At 37.7% G+C, this 16,891-nt stretch overlaps 1 protein-coding gene across 7 annotated transcripts in view; it reads left to right on the top strand.

The window, feature by feature from the left end:
• Nucleotides 1-16,891, top strand: part of TRPS1 (transcriptional repressor GATA binding 1) — a 261,994-nt gene that overhangs the window by 55,806 nt on the left and 189,297 nt on the right. For all 7 annotated transcript variants that reach the window (XM_060115926.1, XM_060115924.1, XM_060115919.1 and 4 more), the window contains one exon: nucleotides 12,444-13,570. In XM_060115926.1, coding sequence (XP_059971909.1) covers nucleotides 12,444-13,570 — 1,127 coding nt within the window. The remainder of the gene's footprint in view (nucleotides 1-12,443; nucleotides 13,571-16,891) is intronic.

The raw sequence follows: 16,891 nt of genomic DNA, 5'->3' as shown, positions 1-16,891 counted from the left end.
AATTTTAGTATAGTTGAAACTGACAATCAGCTTGAGAAAGTGTATTAGTTTCTGTTACAGTCTGTAGATTTTTATTGTATTAGTAGGCCAGGGATTTCAAAACATATTAGGTTTAATATTAACCTTCTTTAGGAATGATTAGAAGAAGTACCTGAGAACTAATGAAATCGCATCACACTTATTTGACCTCCTCAATCCCTGAAAATATCAATCATTTTTATCAACTCAGTAGCTACAGCACATTTGTTCTAGACCTCTCTTTTGACCTAGTGCCAATTAAGAAAGACAGGCAAAGGGGTTATAAATAACAGGTAGTGAATATATTTTGCAATACTTGTAAGAAGGATCAGAAGAGAAATTTCCAAGTCCTTTACAAACGTCAGAATGGCAATCTTTTCACTTTAAGGGAGATAAAGAAGAACTCTTAAAAAGCCAGTTTCATCTTTGTAAAGCTCTCAAAATTCCATCGTACTTTGTGAATTTCCACAAATAGAATGATTTCTGTGGCGCAGCAAATTAAGCCAACATAGTTATTATGCATGAAAGCTACATGCTTTGAACTGCTGTCTTATTAAAGATCATTTCACTGGCTTGTGTCAGATACACTCTGCTGTCAAACTATGATTGGAAAGCAAATACGTGTTTTAGATAAAAGGGTTAGAAGTGAATAATGTCAGTATGTGAAATGGTGTTTTATAATTAGCGAGGAATATGATGTTAATACCTGGATTTCCGGCCGGGGTTTCAGTTTGTTCACTCTGGGGACAACTTCTGAGGGAAGCTGATCTGGGCTGTCAGGAAGGCTCTAAAACGAAGATTACTAAGGGCCTATAGTTTGGAAGAATTCAGATTTTTAAACACACTTCCATTTCCCCCAAACAGTTATTTGTTAGGTTCCTAGTTATTTATAGTAAAGTTTATGTTTGGGTAGAATGAGCTGGACACTTTTCCTGGGCAGTGATTTTAGAAATAAAACAGATGTGGGAGCTATCTGAGTTTGAACTAATAGAACTAGAAATAAAACAGCTGATCCTAGACTTTGCTGTCTCCTAAATCCTCGCAGCAGTGCCCAGTAAAGAAGACAGAAATGGTAGGAAATCGCACGGAGGGAGATATCTTGTTAAAATCAATTTTTTTTTTCAAAGAGAAATAATATGGCTAAAAATAGAAAACAGCGATCTATGGAAAAAGTGACTGATTCTTTCGAAGAAACAATTGGAGAGAGAAAAGAAGCCTAAAGAGAGTTAACTTTCTTCCGTTTGGGAAAAGCACACTAAATGTACTTTAGGCCAAATGTTAATCTTGAATACTTTACACACACACCAGATGTTGATGCAGCAACATGTCTGAAGATAAATAACTTATTAATATTTTTATGCTGAAATAAATATCAGGCAGCTTTGCTATATGCGTAAATTGAATAAAAGCGCATCTGAAATCCCCCTTTTCCACCCACATATGTTTGCGTTGCTGAAATGCCGTTTGAGAGGTCCTTTCCTTGGCATGTGAGCTGTGTGGAGACTAAAAGCTGTGGGAAGTAAAATGCTGACTGCAGAATTTCTTTAATGCAGTTTTGTCAGAAATTGATAGCAAGTTAATGGCTTGTGTGTATTCTGATAAAGATGTTGGTAAATACGAGAATTAAAGACAAATAATCATTCCATTCCAGGAATTATTGATATCAATCTGTATTTTAAGCTAGTTGAAGTAATAGATGAGCGATTCATTAATCTTTTGCAATTAGACTTTTTTTTTTAACATTCAGGACAGTTGGTGGTTAATGATAGATTTATGACATTTTAGGCCAAGAAAAAAGGAACAGAAGCCAGAAGTAAAGGACTTAAGAACTCTGTGGCTTTGATCTATATTTTGGTTTGGCATGGATGGTTTTAAATAATTCAAACTGACTTGAGTGCAAACATGAGATATACGGTTGGGGAAAAAGAAATAATTTAAACAAATTTTAAGATTTCTAGTTCCAAGTTCAGATTATTTGACATATATTGAAGTTAATAATTGAAGTTTTGACATGCTTTTACGGATGGTATCCACTTCTGTGTAAGTTTTATTCCACATCATGAAGTCAAAGAATTACAAATTTGTAAAAATAGTGTCAAACAACGTTTCTTTGTACTTCATAATCGACAAAGCCCCGGCCAGATAATGGAGGTCGTTTTAAAGGGCCATCATAAAATCTGGACAGTCATTTCTGAGTCTGTTGAATTCAGATCCCTCACACACCATGAGGTAGCATACCCAGCCCTGAAATCAGAAGAGATATAGACCTTTACCAAGAAAAAAATAAGGAAAAATATAATGGCTAGCTTAGGACTCATGGACTTGACCCAGATGTTAGTTTCTCAATTTTTAAATTTCCACTGCGTATTTTATCAATGATTGTGCTTAAATTTTTAAAACTAATGGATGTGGCATGGTGGCTAAGCCCTTCATGCAATTTTTACTACCTGTATTCAGCCCTTGAGGCTCACATATAGACCGATAATAGGACAAGAGATTGAGTTCTTCAGAAAGTAATTACAGCCTCTTTCTTTCTAATCTGCTTTATTATGCTTATATTTAAACCATCGCTGAATGCAGGCCTGCATTGTTAAACGGGGACTTTGCTGTTTCATTAGGGCTTAATGTGTGGTGCATTAGGGTGTTTGCATCATCTTTATGGGGGAGCTCTTAGCCCTCAGATCAAGTTATAAAAGTCGGAGTCTTGTCAAGTTGCGCTTCCCACGGGAAAGTGTTTAAGCTAGCCCAAGTTTATAAATGCTCACAATGTATATGGTACCTTTTCATATAAGGAAACCTTTCCTGTTATTCTGCATTATTCAGGCCTCTAAGAAGGGAGCTACAGGATGCCAGCTACTAAATTCATTTTGCCCCTGAATGATATTTTAAGGTTAACAGAAGAATCTCAGTGATTGTCTTGTGTTTGAGTTAGGAGCACTGCGTTTCTGTTTTATAAATATTTTTTATCAGAGTTGCACAATATGTCATGTTAGAAGCAGGAAGAACAGATTTTTGAGCTAGGAAGTCATCTTTTGTGTTTGTATGTTCAACATGTTTAACTCCATGAGCTTTATAGATTCTTCACATGTGCCCGTACATTCATTTGAACAGGGGGTTACAGTTTGGTCTGGAAAAAAAGAAAAATCCAGAGAACATTCATCTCATTTTGGTCTATTTTGAATTTTCTTGAATTTTAACCTCCAGATATTTATTTTTTGCCTTGCCATTTCCTTTGATCCTGGAGCAGGAGGGAAGCTGTAGATCTTAGCAGGTTCTGTGGCTTTGTTCTTCTGAGTTGAGGACAATTGCACTTCAGAAACGCTGGTGAATGAGACTTGAATCACTTCAGACTCTCTCAAGAGTATGGAATGTTTGGCATATGAACCCATACTTATTTTCAGGACCGTGTCTCTTTAACAAGTAATAAAGTGTGCAAAATAAAACATATGCTCACCCTAAGGCCATAAAAGCAAAGCAATGTTCTGGCATTTACCAGGTTATTTTCATCATGAAGATAGCTGAGCTTTATAATGTAGCCACCCAGATGGAATAGTTTGACCATCTTCATTAATCCTTTTACCTGCATGATGGTTAAATCTCCATCTGGCTTTGTTACAAGAGGGTCAGTATGATAAATGTCAGTCCCTCTTTGATTTTCAGTCTATTTGCCATTGTTTAGAGAGCATGTATCACTTTCTTGAATATCCGTATTTCTCTCTAAGCAGAATGTTTAGAAGAAGGAATCATGGTTATCAGTGCATTCAATCGAATTTAGCATTATTCAACTCAATAAAAATTTTATCTCCAAATGGCATGTTCTGCTAACCATATCAAGTCAGCAGATTATTCAGTGCTTTTTGTTTCTCGGGTCATTGTAATTATAGCATATGTACAGCTGTTGGAAACACAGATACATAAGTAGTATGCTAACTCCAGGAAAAAGAGCAGTTCTCTTTCATTTTCTGATTTCCTTCCTGGAGTCTGTGTCTGAAAATCGTTAGATCATAGACCTCTTGAATTCTTCATCATATGATTCTAAAGTTTAAAGTCAATGTTATGCATGTTCAGAATATCAGAGAAGACCGTGTTTAATTTTAATTGGAAATCAAATAGAAAATTTATTTTTCTGTATTACTTTAAATATGATCTATCCTTCTTTTATTTTTTAGCTTCCATAATCAAAATTACACATATGTCCTGTTTTTTCCCCCAATTTTGGATTCAGTCCTAATAAGAGCTAGCATTTATTAAGGGTTTCTTATGTGTATATGTAGATCTAAGCTCTTTACGTGTGTTAATTAACTCATCTTCATAAAAACCTTTGAAGTTGACACTACTATTATGTCCATATTAAAAAATGAGGAAACAGACATGGAGGGATGAAAGTAACCTGCCCAAGCTCACAGAGTTGAAGTGGGGTAAATGGGGTGTAAACCAGGGTAGATAGGCTACAGAAAGTTGTCTTCACAACCACTATGATATATGGCCTTCCCAATTGTAAGACTGAGTTTACTGCAACTAGAAAAGCAATGGAAGACTGACCAGCCGCATGTAAGGGAGGTGATATAAGACTGGTACACCAGGGCTGTTTGATGCATACTCTGTGAATTGCATTGAATTTGGGGACTTCAGTGATTCCTTTGAGATGATCTCTTATCCAAACCCTGGAGTGTAATGCTGCCTTATTTGAACTTACTAGCTTATAATTGAAATCATTGAAAAGAGAATTAATTTTGCTGATTTGTCTTTTCTTAATTACTGTGATTCATTTTCACTGGTACTTTGGCTGCAGAAACTAGTTCTGATAGAGTGCATAAGGGCCAAATTTTGATTTTATCAATTAAGGATGAAATGTTTTATCCCCACATTAAGGGACACTTCATCCATGTATTTGATTTACTTCATAGTCCCCTTGTTTGAAGGACTTTGTTTTAGGATTTTATGATTCAGTAGATGGTCTGAGCATTGTATTCCCCTCTTTTGATTACTAGGCACAATTTAGGTTGGTTTTTCTATGAATATTCAGTGTTAAGGAGATGCACCCAGCTTCCATTTATGTTCTCCAAGGCTGGGTAGTTAAGGTTTTACTCTTTGCCTTTGAGTAAGTAATGGAATGGGTGTGGAGGCAGAGGAACTCAGAATACTTTTAGATTGTCTAACTTGAGTGTACTCATTCCCCAGCCGTGCTCAGAGCTGTGTGAGGTCCCCAGACGCTGAAAGTGAAGAAACTGGGGGCTACCATGAGGGGCTTGAGAATGCAAAGAGAGTCTAATTGTCCAGCAATTCTCCTTTAATATTTAGATGACCTGTTGATGTAAGATAAAGAACACCTGCGTTCTTTCATGAGTCCGGTAACTTATTGGGAATCTTAATAATAAACAATGGTTTGTTCTAAGACCTGTTTTTCCAGCTGATGGGCAGGTAGCTCCACCTCGGTATTCCAACTGGCATCTCAAAGTCGACTTGTGTAGAAGTAAAGTTGTTAGTTCCTTCCCTACAACAACTTTGTGTTCCTCTCCTTTTTTTCTAGACTCCCATTTTCAAGTCCGTCAGGCTGGAAATGTCAGTTCTCCTGTATGTCTTTCTGATTTGTATCTCTCTCCAAACAATGGAGTGATTTGTCCTGTCTTTCCTTCTTTAACCTTTCCCCGGCAGCACCCTTTTTTGTTTTTTTAATTTATTTTATTTTATTATTTATTTTTGGCTGCCTTGGGTCTTTGTTGCTGTGTGTGGGCTTTCTCTAGTCGCGGCGAGCTCGTTGCGGCGCGCGGACTTCTCATTGCGGTGGCTTCTCTCGTTGTGGAGCATGGGTTCTAGGCACATGGGCTTCAGTAGTTGTGGCACGTGGGTTCAGTTGTTGTGGCTCGTGGGCTCTAGAGCACAGGCTCAGTAGTTGTGGTGCACGGGCTTAGTTGCTCCGTGGCATGTGGGATCTTCCCGGACCAGGGCTCAAACCCATGTCCCCTACATTGGCAGGTGGATTCTTAACCACTGCGCCACCAGGGAGGTCCCCCCGGCACCACCCTTAATGTTTACTTAGTAAATTCTTAGTGGCTTCTTTGCTTATTTACTTTCTCTTTCTGTTCCCTTCTGTTCTTTCTCTTCTCATCTGCTCTTCCTTCCTTCCTCCCCCTTCTTGCCTTCCTTTGGTTTCTGTTTCTTTCTGTTCTTTTTCCTCCCTCCTTCCTCTTTATCCTTCCTTTCCTCCATCTCTTTTCTTACCCCTCCTCCTTCCCTCCCTTCCTTCCTTTCTTTAATTTTTAGAAATTCCACTTAGAGATCTGTCTTCCTGTGTTTTGTAGGAAGTATAGGTCTACTTTCTATAAAAAAAGTAGATCGTTTTAATTATACTTGTATAAGTCAATGTAGACTCTCTATGAAGACATCACTTTTCCAAATTCTCTCTCACCCCCAAACTTCCTCCACACTTCCTGAAAGCAACTTGCACTGTTTCATCCTCATTTATGCTTTACTCGTTTTGTTTTCTGCACCTGAAAAACCTTTCTGAGATCACTGCCTTTGAGGCTCATCCCAAATGCCAACTCATCTGTCCACAGCTCAGTTGTCACCTCCTTCCGGAAGTCTTTGTGGACCAGTCAGTGTAGGTTAGGTGCTTTTCCTCTATGTGGTCATGGAACTTGGTACAGCTTTCAGCAGAAGCACGTATTCCACTGTTGTCATCTCTTTACCTGGGAACTTTATGCGCTAAAATGCAGACACGTTGGGGGTTTAGGACTTTGTCATTTCCTTGTGTCTCCCAGTGCTTGGCACATACGTAGGCATGCCACAAATCACCCTTCCCTGGAGGAAGGATGTTCCACAGTGATTCAACTCTGTTTTCTCATTAAGACCCTCTTTAGAACAAACATGCAATTATTATTTATCTCCATTATGAGCCAGCGGCAATGGCAGATCAGCTGGATGAGAGGAATGCTGTGGATAATGTACTCAGTCTTATCATCCACTTGCACTGCATTTTCAGTTTTCTTTTGCATATTTTCCCCTAAAAGATTACCTTCTAAATTAGTGAGACTGATTTTAAGGTTTACCCGTTTTCTATTTGTCCAAATACCAAATAACCATAGAAAATTAGATTGATATTATGCTGAGTAAAATAAGAAAACCAGTTTGGGATAGACTGTTTATTATTGTAATACAAAACATTTATTATAAAAATGTAGATAATTAAGGATAAGCAGTATTTTACCCTTATATTTGCACCTCTACCAATTTAGGTTTTGCCCTCACCCCCCCAAAAATTAGTTGGCTCTTATAAATCCAATGACAAAGATGTATATGGGATTTATACCAGTGACACAAAGAATAGGCTATGATAGCATGTGACTGAGCTGACTGATGTTTAATTAGATTTGTTATTGAACTTTTTAAATACTTAATTTCCGTCAAAGATACATCGTTGAGGCACACTCTATATTCTGCAATGTGTTTTAAAGAACTGTACAACACGGAAACATTCCCTATGTAGATTAGCACATTGATTCTGAATTTAGTTATTTTCAGCCAAGATTGGCCCTGACAGATTTCTCCACGTTATTTGTGACTTCAGGATTTGAACAGTGATTTTTAACAACTTAGTTTTTTACAGTTGTGGTTTTACTTTTTTTGACCATCAGCCCATAACCTCAAGTCCTTTTAAATTAGTACCCTCCTAATTGTCTCTGTTGCTATCAATTACAGTCCTTGAATATGAACCACATCTGAGGAAGAGTTTGTGTTTAGTTCAAACAACTCTTTTTGTTCCATTGAAAATAAGTACATTTGCTAAAGTGTCATTTTAAGAGTTCTGAGGCTTTAAAAGATCTTTCCCTTTGACATATTCTTTTAGATACTATTCTTACTAGTTTTTGTTCCATATTATTAGGAGGAAAGAGCTAAATTGAGGTTAAAGACCTTGAAAAAAAGCCAACCTTTTATATTTTTTACTTCTATAGTGAAACATTTTTGTGAAAAGCCATATGTAGATAAATTATAAATGAAAGGCATGGAACAAACTACATGGAAGGAAGAGTTTTTAGAACTGAGGTTAAAATAGAATAAAAAGACATCATAGTCCTCAATCAGTGAAAAACAACTTAAAATTTGTTGTTTTTCATGCCTTAACAGGTATCTTGAGTGTTCCTGTATAGCTCTAATTCACAAGTGAATGACCTCATAGTCGTTTGTTTTTGGGTTGAAAGATGCAATTTGTCTTGTTTTTTGAAGAAGCCCATATGTCAGGTTGAGTCAATGATAATAGGGCCGTGAATTAGTATAGCTCCCGTAGCCCAAATAAGTGGGAGATTTCACATCTCCAATAACTAGTTCATTCATTCAACCAAAGTGTGTCGAGCTCCTGCTTACTTCCAAAGATGAATGTAATACCATTCCTTCAGTCCAAGGAGGAATGTAAATGGAAGCATTAGCTTAGTAACAACAGAATTTAACTTTTACATTTACAACTAAGAATACTAAGGGTGACAAGTATTTGAGTTTGACTTTACCACTACCCCTTCTGTTTAGTCTTTTCATTTCATTGGCGGGAGAAATTCAGAGATAGTTCATTTCATTAAATAATAGTCCCATTCATGTGAATAGTACTGTAGAGTGTGCTGTCTGATATGGTATTCACCAGCTACATGGGGCTATTTAAATTTCAATTCATTAAAACTAAATTTATGAAAAATTCATTAAAACAACAAATTAAATTTTAAAAAATCAGTTCTTCCGTTGCACTAGCTCTGTTTCAAGTGTTCAGTAGCACTTAGCTAGTGGCTGCCATATTGGACAGGGTAGAGACTACAGAACATTTCCATCAACTCAGAGTTCTGTTGGACAGCAGTGATGTAGACTTTTGCAAATCACTTTTTGGATGGATTCTCTCACTTTATCCTCACGAGAATCCTATAAAATGGCAAAGTGTACAATATTATTTATAGCCACAAAGATGATGAAACTGAGATGCCAGAGGGTTAAATAGTGTGTCTTTCTACAGGATTTAACTTGAGAACTTCCCTTGAGAGCAAACAAATGCAAGTAAAGTTACATACAAATAAATAAAGGATTTTACCTACAATTTTTTTTTTGCGGTACACGGGCCTCTCACTGTTGTGGCCTCTCCCGTTGCGGAGCACAGGCTCCGGACGCGCAGGCTCAGCGGCCATGACTCACGGGCCCAGCCGGTCCGCGGCATGTGGGATCTTCCCGGACCGGGGCACGAACCCGTGTCCCCTGCATCGGCTCTCAACCACTGCGCCACCAGGGAAGCCCACCTACAAATTTTGATCTTAAAATATAAGTAATTTAAAAGCAGAGTTGTGATCTAGCTTTTCACTGTTGTATCCTGATGTCTGTCACAGAGATTGGCACAAGCTAAATACCCAGTAGCTACTAAGTAGATGAATGAATAGGTGTAATTTTTAGTCCAAACAGAATTTGCAGTTTGATGGGAATTTTTAAATGTGGATATCTGTATCAAAGGCACTACTGGATTATGGGTTATCATTAAAGTCCTGGTTAGCAAAAGAAGAAAGACTGAAGTTTATACTCTTTGTTCTGCTGTGATCTCTTTTTAGTATAGCCATAGCTAGGGAATAAGTTTTTCTATTCCTTGCTGGGTTCAACCGTTTGGAAAGTTTGAAATAATTCTCTGAATGTGTAGGTGCTGTTTCCCGGCAAGAAGATTAAATAAACTGTTGCTGCAAAACATTGATTTTGCATTAACTGTTCTTGCTGTGTATTTGGGTTTAACCTAGAAAAGAATTGTTTTAAGTCAGCATTTGTGGGTCATGAACATGAAATGGGTATGGTTTAGTCTTAGGTATGGTGTCCTAAAATAATAAATTATATTTTATTTCAGAATTCAGTTAAATGATATATTGTACAACAGTCATATTTCACCATGACTTAAGGTACATCTCTCATAGAGATAGCGTAGAAATGGGCACAAATGTAACCTTAAAACCTTATTTTGGAAAGAGAAAAGGAATAGAACACTGAGTAATTATGTTTTCCAAAGTTGGCTTTTATAATATGTATGATGTGTAATTCTAATATTATATTAGCTTTTAATAATGTGTAATACTAATATGATTAACTGCTACTTACCAGGAAGGCAAATAGATAATCTGTACAAGTGTCAGTATTTTTGTTCTTGCTATTAAGTTAGATCCTTGTGTTATTTGGTTGCTTGGTTGGTTTTTGAAAGGGCAGTGGGTAGTCTGAAGGCACTTTTCAGCATAAAGTATATAACCATTAAAAGCATCCTAAACAATGGAGTTGGCTAAAGACACAACTTTTAGACACATAGACACTGCCAACTTTAAAGATTTAATGCAGTTTTCATAGTAGCTTAGTTAATCCCAGACCAAAATGATTTATTGGCGGGTTTTGGTATGAAATGTTCTTTTCACCTGACACTAGTCTTTCTTAGTGTGGATTTTCTGACTCTTCAAGTTGATGTCAAATACTGGAAGGGATGTTGTGATGCTTCATAATAATTTAAATTCCCTTCAAATTCATAAGTTTAGGGCTTTCTTAAGACTGTATGTGCTCTTTGCTTGGCCCTCATGGTGTGGACATGGAACCTGAGGCTTGAAGATTGCAAAATCAAAGAAATAGTGATGATGTGTCATGGTTTCTCAGGAATCCCTGTTCTACAAGCAGAAGTTAAAAACATTTTCTATTAAGGAAGAAACTCAGCAAATCTGAAGCAATGCGGTAGCTCAGAGAAGCAAATTTCCAGTTCTAGAGTTTGTACACTAGCTTTCTTTGCTCACATTAGAGAAGCTTGGGATAGTTCTGAATTTGCTCCTTTTGATTCAAGTTGAAGTTCCTGAACCAAGTACCTGAGTAGGTGGCATCCCATTGAAAGGTTCATTTTGTTTTTGAAAGCAAGGTTCTTCTCACCTCTAGCGAATTGGGAAATGGATGAATTTTGCAATATTATGCATTACATTTCAGTGCACATTTTATTTGCTTTGGTCACTAAAGTGTTAGATTAGAATGGTGTTAGACTTATCTTGTGTCCTCTGGCTTTGACATCCTTTACACCAGTGATTAATGGTCAGGTTGCTGCCTGGGAGGGTGCCCCCATTCTTGCCCTTCTGCTTTAGATAATGCTCTGCTGTCAACAGACTGCAATCTGGGTGTTTGCCATGGTGAATATAGACACTGTTTAAAGTGGAATGTCATCCTTCGATGAACAGCTGTGGGAGAACTTCATAATTTATTAATCTTAATGTACAGTAAATGAGCTGTTGATGTGTTCATGCACATTTCCTCCAACTGTAATATTGGAAGTAAGTTTAAAGGTGGCCCCCAGTGAGGAAGCTGTTGGCCAGAGAGGTTAAGTCATTTGATCCAGGTCACACCTCTCTTTAAGTGACAGAAGGGACTTCCATCTTAGTCCTGTATAGTAGAGAACAACTGTGTCTCCCGGTGCGCTAAAGGAATATTATTTGCATATTAAGTAGAATCTTTTAAATGATTTTGAGATGCTTGAGACTTTTCTCATGGAGTGATTTGGATGTGAGCAGTGATCACACATGTCATTTTTGAGCAGCTGTGGAAGAAGGAAGAACACTATTATGCCACGTGCTTAATCTATTACATCTGGTTGCTGGAAAAATTCAAAAATTCCCTGATTGTTGAAAGAGGAAATTTCTCCCCCTTTGGAGCATTTCTATCAAAAACTCTTTTAAACAGTGAATTTTGGCTGCTGGGTGGTGGCACTTAGTTATGCTGCCTGATGTGCTGCACCCAGAGAAGAGTTTTAGATAAAATGCCCTTTGAAGGCCTTGATTGCCCTAACACTATACGCAATTTTATAATTTTGGATAGAAAACAGAGCTGTGGTGATTTTTAGGGTGAAATTATTTTATTTTGGCCCTTGACTGTCCCCATGACCTGCTCATGGGAGGGGCTGAGTCTTTTCTATGAGACAGAGCCTTAATCAGATAAAGCCCTGGAAGGTTTTCTTTATTTCATTTGTCCTAGATTGGGAAACATTTTAAACTCCTTACATCGATCCTCCTTCACCAAAATTTCAAGCCCACCGATGATTTCATTTTACTTTCAGTCTAACTGTGCATGCTCGGGCTTTAACCGTAAACCATTTTGTGTGGTTGTTTTTTTTTTTAAAAAAGTATATATTATTAAATCTTTTGCATTAGTTATAGTACTTTTATAACTTACTTTCATCAGATACTTTGGCCAAAAATGTTTTGCATAATGAGCCTCTCATAGAGTTGCTATTGAGTAGTGAAGAGTGAATTTCTTTGGCTCTGATTATTCAAGTGATTTCATAATAAGCAGAAGTACTATTGTATTTTTGGATGTGGGATACTTGGCAGTGTCACCTCCTCCCTCCCACAAAAAGCACTGAATTAATGATACCTTTAAAGTAACATCCATTTCTTCCATGCCAGGTTACTTCAGGTGGAACGTTCATTGGCATTGGACGGAAAACACCAGATTGCCAAGGAAACACCAAGTACTTCCGCTGTAAATTCTGCAATTTCACTTACATGGGCAACTCATCAACGGAACTAGAACAACATTTTCTTCAGACTCACCCGAACAAAATAAAAGCTTCTCTCCCCTCCTCTGAGGGTGCAAAACCTTCGGAGAAGAACTCTAACAAATCCATCCCTGCACTTCGGTCCAGTGATTCCGGAGACTTGGGAAAGTGGCAGGACAAGATCACAGTCAAAGCAGGAGATGACACGCCTGTTGGTTACTCGGTGCCCATCAAACCCCTTGATTCAAGACAAAATGGTACAGAGGCCACCAGTTACTACTGGTGTAAATTTTGTAGTTTCAGCTGTGAGTCATCAAGCTCACTTAAGCTGCTAGAACACTATGGCAAGCAGCATGGAGGAGCACAGTCAGGTGGCCTTAACCCAGAATTGAATGACAAGCTGTCCAGGGGCTCTGTCATTAATCAGAATGATCTAGCCAAAAGTGCAGAAGGGGAGCCAATGACCAAGGCAGACAAGGGCTCTAGTGGGGCAAAGAAGAAGGACTTCTCCAGCAAGGGAGCAGAGGATAATATGGTCACGAGCTACAATTGTCAGTTCTGCGACTTCAGATATTCCAAAAGCCATGGCCCCGACGTTATTGTAGTGGGGCCACTTCTCCGTCATTATCAACAGCTCCATAACATTCATAAGTGTACCATTAAACACTGTCCATTCTGTCCCAGAGGTCTTTGCAGCCCAGAAAAGCACCTTGGAGAAATTACTTATCCATTTGCTTGTAGAAAAAGTAATTGCTCCCACTGTGCGCTCTTGCTTTTGCACTTGTCTCCGGGGGCGGCCGGAAGCTCAAGAGTCAAACACCAGTGCCACCAGTGCTCCTTCTCCACCCCTGACGTGGACGTGCTCCTCTTTCATTACGAGAGCGTGCATGAGTCCCAAGCATCGGACGTCAAACAAGAAGGCAGTCACCTGCAAGGATCAGATGGGCAGCCGGCTGTCAAGGAAAGCCAAGAACACTCATGTACCAAATGTGATTTCATTACCCAGGTGGAAGAAGAGATTTCCCGACACTACAGGTAAGCCATACGGGGGGAAAAAATAGTGAGAAAATGATAGAAAGTATCCAGAGGGCTGACCCAAGAATTGTTGGGAATGATTGTGGTGACCTTGGGCAGTTATAGAACAAGACCATGTTCTGTAAGATCATAGACTGCAGATTCTGTATTGGTAGATGTGATAACCACAGATTTTAATTTGGTCACTTGTTTCAAACTGTTTACTCTTATGTTTCATACCGGTTTTATACCATCTACTGAATATATTTTAAAATTCTCAATGATGCTGATATTGTTGATGGTTTTACTGCAATTCATTTATTTGTCCTTGCTAAGTATTACCCCATTTCCCATGATTTTTGATGGAGCGGCTTCCAAATGAAAGATGCCACTATAATATGTACTATTCTCTATTCCAACTGGGAAACAATCCACTTGAGAACATGTTGCTCGTTTTTCTTTTAAAATGAAATCGGACATTCTTCTAGTTTTAAAAAATTAAGCAATATCCTTGTTTTATGTACAGACAGTAATGTGAAGCAGAGAACTCTGTAATATGTGTGACTTTGGGTTTCTGTACACTCTGAGTGAGTAAAGCTGCTTACGTTGTTTCAGATTCGTAAATAGATGTAAGGTGTGTTAGTGCTTTCCTTCTACCTTCATCTTATCCTTGTTATAGACATTAACTTTCCCAATTAATCTTTCATACTTTCTAGAGATGAGTTTGGAATACATATCTTTATTTCATTTATGTATTCATTTCTTAACTAATTAACTCCAAAAATACACATAGTGCCAGGCATTGATTATAAAACAAGAGAAAAGAACATAAACATGATGCCCTTATGGAACTTATGATTTAGCAAAATCCTGGGAGCATAGTGCATTCAGATATTACTTCCAGAGTATTGGGTATTCTTGTTATCATGCCTCTAAGCATCAAAGTCAAGAGCTTTATTTACTATTTTTAAGGGCTCTTCCATTTGCAGACTCAATATCCTAGTTTAAAAATCTGTTTATTTAAATTTTCACATCCCGAGATTTTAAATAATTCCTCCCATTATTTTAAAAAGTTGTGTGTTAGTACCAGTGTGTGTCTGTTTTCTCAGTCACCAGTAACGAAGCAGTTTATGTCCAACAATAGGCTAACAACATGACATGTTAATTTGAAGGGCATCCTAATGTTCACAGTGGATCTAGACGTTCAGAAAACACTTCCTTGAGATTTACACTGTTTAATTTATAAGGTCAGCCCTGGGAAAGACACAGTCCTGCAATCAAATATGTGTTCACACTTGCAGTGTGTGTTTCTGGCTCTTTTGATGTTAGCTGCGTGCTTATTTATTTCTGGGACAAGCAGACATTAGCTTTCTTCCGAGCCTTGTTAGTGTGTATACTGTGCCATGTGCATTTCTTAAGCGATGTAGAAATTAGATAACCCATTCTTTTTTTGAAGGAGGAGGCTTTTTTTAATCATGAAGAAATTAGCCAACACACACACACACTGATGCATGTAGTTACCAGATCCCTTGGATGAGTGGCTTTTTTTGAGGAAGCTGAGGCTATTGGTTGAAAACTTGGCTGGAAAAATGGAGATTCCATATGTTTTGTTTAAACAAACAAAAAAAATCTAAGAAATAAATATGAATAAAAATATTACTGAATAATCTCAGAGTTTAATTAATATTCAGTAATGAAAGTAAGCTCCAGAGGGAAGAGACTAGTCCTATTTTGTTCATTGCTGTATCTGCACAATTTAGTGTAGTAGTGCCAGGATGGGTAATAGGTGCTCAATGAGTACATTTAAATAAATGAGATCCCTGTGAGATTTTGACTTCACAGTAGTCATGAATAAGTCGAAATCTCCATGGTGGGTTTTAGTTTAATCTTTGACTATTGTATGGTCTTGGAACCCTTCTGAGGACACACAAAATGAAAGTACATTTTGAACTTAAGTCAACCTTCTCAGTATTTTATTAGATTAAAAATAATTAGCAGCACTTGTCTCTAGGTCATTATAATCCTCTTGTACTTATTCTTAAAACCTGATGTAGTTTGTGTGATCCTAGGTCCTTTAAGGTGCTCTGCTTGAGTTCTTTTAGAAATATTTGAAATTTGGAGACTTACTGTTTCAGGAGCCACAGCTTGGTAAGAAGTATAAAGAAACTCTACTGAAAGTTGAACAGTGGAGGCTCCAGGGATGTGAAAACAGATAGTCACATGAATGTTGAAAACTTAATCTGCTCTCAAAGCACTTCCCCCAAATGCTACATTTTGAAGGTAGTGTAGGAGGAGAGAAGTTTACCACATCACAATACTATCTTTCTAGTTAAATTTATATTTATTCATATTATTCATGTTGGGAAACTTTTACCACAATTCTGTTATTACTGGGGAATATTCTAGGCTTTTGAGTACTTTATGTACAACTTATAGTGTACTAAAAAAGATAGCACAAACGGAGAACTGCACAATGTGTGAAATCGTGTAGCTATAAAATAACTACAGCTAAGAAGCAAGAGAGTTGATTTAAAGCTATCAGAGAAAAACCTCAGTGTGGATTTCATTCCATGGGCATTTTCCTAAAGAACCAGTTTAACCTGAGTTGAACTGCCAACATTATCCACTTAGTAAGTGAAACTTGGCCAGTTCTCCTTTCTTTATGTTTCATATTTACTTATGATACCCTGTAGTTCACGTCATGACAGAATTGTTATATTCCACTCATGTTTGTTTCTCACACTCCATTTCTTTTATTATAATTTAATTAACCAGTGTACCCATTCTCTAATTGACTACCATTCTCCTAATCAACATTTTCAGTGTTATAACTTTGTGTTTCTGGAGTTGTGGGAGGAATATCTCCTTACAAAGCAACTATACCAGATAAAACATAATTTCTTAGTGACTTGTTAGACTTCCATGAATTAAGTGAAAGTTCTGAAGCTTTTCTCTTCACCCCTTCACCAAAAGTGAGCTAAACCCAGACTGGGGAGAGCAAGCAAGGAATGCAAGTTTGCATGGATGAAAAGTGCTGACATTGATACTGCAGTTATATTGAGACTAAGCCGAGAGTCACTGGCAGAGAGAGGGCGTTGAATCCATGGGTTTCACTCTAAGCTGGCACCTTGAAGTTGGCTAATGTGATTCGACATTAGGGCCTTCCTCTGACTCCTGTCAGAAGTAAACACAGATTTATCTCCAGGAAAATACTCCAGTTTTCACCTCCATGTTACGTATGGCTTAAGATAAACCTTATATGAGCTTCCACGTTACAACAGTTTACCATATGAATGTGGATGTAAATCACTACATGTGAAATCAGTAGGAAAAGCAAATAAT

Source organism: Mesoplodon densirostris, chromosome 13, assembly GCF_025265405.1.
Source record: "Mesoplodon densirostris isolate mMesDen1 chromosome 13, mMesDen1 primary haplotype, whole genome shotgun sequence".
Taxonomy (NCBI): Eukaryota; Metazoa; Chordata; class Mammalia; order Artiodactyla; family Ziphiidae; genus Mesoplodon; species Mesoplodon densirostris.
This window is presented reverse-complemented; position numbering and strand designations above follow the sequence as displayed.